Here is a 4094-nt window from a genome sequence, read left to right as displayed (position 1 = left end):
GTCCAGGCGGCCCTCATAGCGGGCGTGGTCATCTTGTGGTGGGGGCGGGGGGGGGGGGGGGGGGGGGGGGGGGGGGGGGGGGGGGGGGGGGGGGGGGGGGGGGGGGGGGGGGGGGGGGGGGGGGGAGAACAGGCCAGGCGGTGTGTTTGCCTTTTGCTTGCCTCTCGCTGGCCAACCCGCGGGATTGTTGCCGCTTTAGTGTCCCCAGTTCGAGGGCAGCCCGCCTGCTTGGGGGAATGTCAACGGACAAGCATGGAAGAAGCCCACAGATGCACGGGCTTGCATCCGTCTCGCACCGGCGTCCTCCATTCCTGGCCTGCTGCCGCCGAACAGCCGTCCAAAGCAGCCAACAGGTCGGAGCGCGCGAGAGGCGTTCCTGCTAGAGCTCCTTCCCTGTACTGAGTGGACGACCACTCGGTGCATCTGGGGCAAGCTCTTGGTGGCGGTCTTTTCGCCGAGGCCGCGTCGACAGGGGCCGCAGGGGCCATCTTCAACATGGGAAAAGAACTCCCAAGCACTGGCCAAGTAAATGGATGCCTGCAAGCGGGTTGACCCTCGAGCTGTGTCCCTGCATTCCCAGGCCTCCGACACCGAGGACACGCGAGGACTCCCAAGGGCCGGCCGAGCATGTGGCGACCCGATGGAGACCCGCGAGAAAAAAAAGCAGAAGGAATCCTTCGCTTCACCCTCACCCATTCCGGCTTGGCCCTTGAGCGAGGCTCATGCTGGAATGGGCAGCCGAGGCAAAGGGCCGGTGACCGTCAGTTACATGCGCTTGGATCTTCCCACAGCCGTCGGCGGCTGGCCCACGGTCACACTTACTGGCCAGCGTGTAGGAGAGTTCACACGGATTCCCTCTTGTGTCAATGGCGGGGGGCGCCTTGTCGGCAGCCACACTGGAAATCTGTTTCGACTTCGGAGTCAGTCTTGGTGGGAGAGGAGGGCATAAAGAGCCAGGGGCTATTGTCGCCCGAAAGGCGGGGTGTGCAAGCTCGGCCTGGGATGAGTTCAGTGAAAGCAAAAAGAAGAAAAAAGAAGAAGAACAAGGAGCTTCGGATGATAAAAAGGTTTTCAGGGGAAGGCCCGAGAAAAAGGGGCTCGCAGGCCGGGACCAGCGCTCCGAGGCTGTCCCCACATACTCCTTGACACATGCCCTGCTGCCTATGTCTCGTTGGCCGTGGACTGCCAGTGAGGAGCTGCCTTTTTGGCCTTGTGGGCTTGGAGCCAGTGGGCAGGATGTGGGGGATCGCCCCCCCGCTTGTGTGTCTCTCCCTCGCCGGATCCCCCATGAGGCCTGGGGCTCGGTGGTTTCGCGGCAGTCGTCTTACCCCACACTCCCCTTTGGAGGAATGCCGTTCAAATGCCCACACGCCCCTCCGGAGAAGGCACGTGCGTCATGTAGCGACCATCCGTGATCTACACATCGGGTCTCCGGTTCCACAGCAAGTCGGTGACAATATTTGCCCAAAGCCCTCTCCACCGCCCAAGTCCCAACGCTCTAATGGTCCCACAAGAGCGGCCGCACTCGGCCGCCCGACTGACATGGTCCAGGTCAAGCACTCCCCACTCCACTCCACTCCACTCCATTCCATTCCATTCCGCTCTATTCCTTCCTGGTCTTCCTCCTTTGGGCTCCGCTCTCCACCGCCCCTCTTCGCTTGTGGCCCACTCGTTCCCCCTCTCCGCCGCCTCCTCGCTCTCCGGCTGCCGGCGCGTGAGACATGGCACCCCCGCAGCCGGTGCCCGACTCCCGGGGCCAACCGCCTCACATGCCCGGGGCTGGGACCAAGCCCCCCCCACCGGGGGCCCCTCAATACGCGCCGATTCCACATGGCAGCCATCCTCAGCATGGCCATCCTCCGCAGGGCCAGCCGGCCGGGCCACCAGGCGGCATGATGGTCCACCCGGATCAGCGTGGTGTTTCTGGCGCTCCTGGCGGTGCCTACTACGCCGCACAGCCTGGCGCCGGCCCGCGTCCAGGACAGCCTCACCAGTACATCCATCCTGCCGGCGCTGGAGGCCCGCAGGGTCCGCCATCTGGAAGTGCGGCGCCTCCTGTCGCAGGGCAACACCCGCACCTGACCCAGCGGCCTCCCCCGGGACTTATGCCGTCTGCTGGCCGACCGGCTGCCGGCTATGATCCACACTATGCACAGGCTAGTGGCGGTGGCGGTGGCGGTGGCGGGGGCGGCGGTGGCCCTTCCGCCGCCGCTGCTGCCATGGCACACCAGCAGCAAGCACAACAGCATGCCATGCAGCAGCAGCATCAGCAACAGCAGCAGCAGCAGCAGCAGCAGCAACAGGCAAACATGGATCAGCTTCGCCGCCGGGGGTCTTTCTCCCACCCGGGCGTCCCTCCGGGACCCGGTGGCCCCGCTCCAGGACACCACCCGGCCCATGCATACTCGGGTACTCCGGCCAGCGCGCAGTATGCCCACCGGCCGGAGCATGGTGGCTCCTCGCCCAGTCCCCAGGCAGCTACCGGTGCGACCGCCAGCTACCCGTCCCACCAGCATGTCCATGCCCCGTCTCATGGGCAACCGCATGCCCATTCTCACGCGCAGCAGCAAGCGCAGCAGCAAGCACAGCAGCAGGCGCAGCAGCAAGCGCAGCAGCAAGCGCAACAGCAACAGCAGCGTCCTGGCGTTTATGGGCTGCCGGGCTCCGCTGACCCGAAGCAAGCACCGGTTCCCGCTGCTCGTGGCGCGTACAACCAGGCGCCGAGTGCTTTGGCCCCAGGTGGTGTATCTTCTGCTCCGAGTGCCCGTCCGCATGATCCGCGGATGACTGGCGTGCATGGTCAGCCATCACATCAACAGCAGCAACAGCAGCAACAGCAGCAGCAGCAGCAGCAGCAACCGGCTGCCCGCCCGTTGTACCATAGCCACACGTCTCAACAACAACAGCCACAGCCCCAGGCGCAACCGCAGTCACAACAACAACAACAGCAGCAGCAGCAGCAGCAACACCCTCAGGGGCCTGGGGCAGGTGCATCAGCTTCGGCGCCTGGACAAACACCACCAACACTATCGGGCCAGTCGCCGCACCATACCATGCCCGCAGCTCCTGCCGGTGCCGTGCAAACCCGTCCTGCACACCCTGGACAACCGGGGCAGGCACATTATGGAGCACCCTCTCAGCCGCATCGTCCCCAGCAACCAGGGCACCTGCAGCAGCCAGGGCATCCGCAGCAGCCGGGCCATTCCCAGCAGTCAAGCGCACATCACATGCCGCAGCATTCCCACGTCCAAATGCCCCAGAAGCATGTTCAACACTCGCCGCACCATCACCCAACGGCCCAATCGCAGAATCCGTCCCAGCCACAGTCCCAGTCGCAATCTCAACCGCCGTCGCAACCGCCGCCACAGCCTCAATCGCAGTCACAGCCTCGACCGGGCCAGCCCCCCTCGCAGGCTCCTCATCACGCGCATGCTGGCATGGTTGGACATGAGCACGCTCGGAGGTCCTCCATCCAAATGGACGACCATGCAATGGGGCACGCGGCCGCAGCCGCCGCTGCGACAGCCGCTGCTCAGGCCCAGGTGCGTGTTTTTTTTTAGGGCTGCGAGAAAAAGAAGACCAAAATGAAACCCCCCTCTCCATGTTTCCCTCCACTTCGCTGATTAACCAACCTGATGTGTCGATCTCCAAAAAAAAAACCCCATCTTGCCTGGTCATCCTTCAACACATCATCCCCAGGCCGCATCGCAACGCCAGCCGCAGGTACAAAGCCAGGGCCAGCCACAGCGAATGCCCATGACCAGTCACCATCCTCCAGGGTCGGCTCCTTCGGGGCAATACCCCGGGCCCGCGGCAGCCTCCTCGCGCGGCCCTGCTCCTCCTCAAGCGGCCAATCCCATGGAACGCCGTGGCTCAAATGCCTTCCAGTTCCCCCCACACCCTCCTTCTGCGCCGGCCTCGACCTACCAAGCCAAACCGCCTGATGGCAGCTCCCCGGCCTATCCTTCGGCGACTGGGCAGCCAGGACGCTCGCCAGCTGAGCAGGCGTATGCCGCGGCAGCGGCTGCCGCCCAGCGGTCGGCTGGTCATCCTCAGCATCCGCAGCATCCGCAGCACCCGCAACACCCGCAGCA

The 4094-nt window shown here is 64.9% G+C and overlaps 1 protein-coding gene across 1 annotated transcript; it reads left to right on the top strand.

Annotated features, from left to right (window-relative positions):
- Positions 1-1769: 1769 nt before the first annotated feature.
- Positions 1770-3760, top strand: H696_00087 (hypothetical protein; the record flags this gene model as incomplete). The annotated part of the gene is made up of 3 exons (XM_009493917.1): positions 1770-2742; positions 2885-3542; positions 3700-3760. The coding sequence occupies 3 exons, from the start codon at positions 1770-1772 to the stop codon at positions 3758-3760; spliced, it is 1692 nt and encodes a 563-aa protein (XP_009492192.1).
- Positions 3761-4094: the final 334 nt, after the last annotated feature.

Source organism: Fonticula alba (assembly GCF_000388065.1).
Source record: "Fonticula alba strain ATCC 38817 unplaced genomic scaffold supercont2.1, whole genome shotgun sequence".
Lineage (NCBI taxonomy): Eukaryota > Rotosphaerida > Fonticulaceae > Fonticula > Fonticula alba.
Note: the sequence above shows the minus strand (reverse complement) of the source record. Positions and strands in the feature narration are given on the sequence as shown.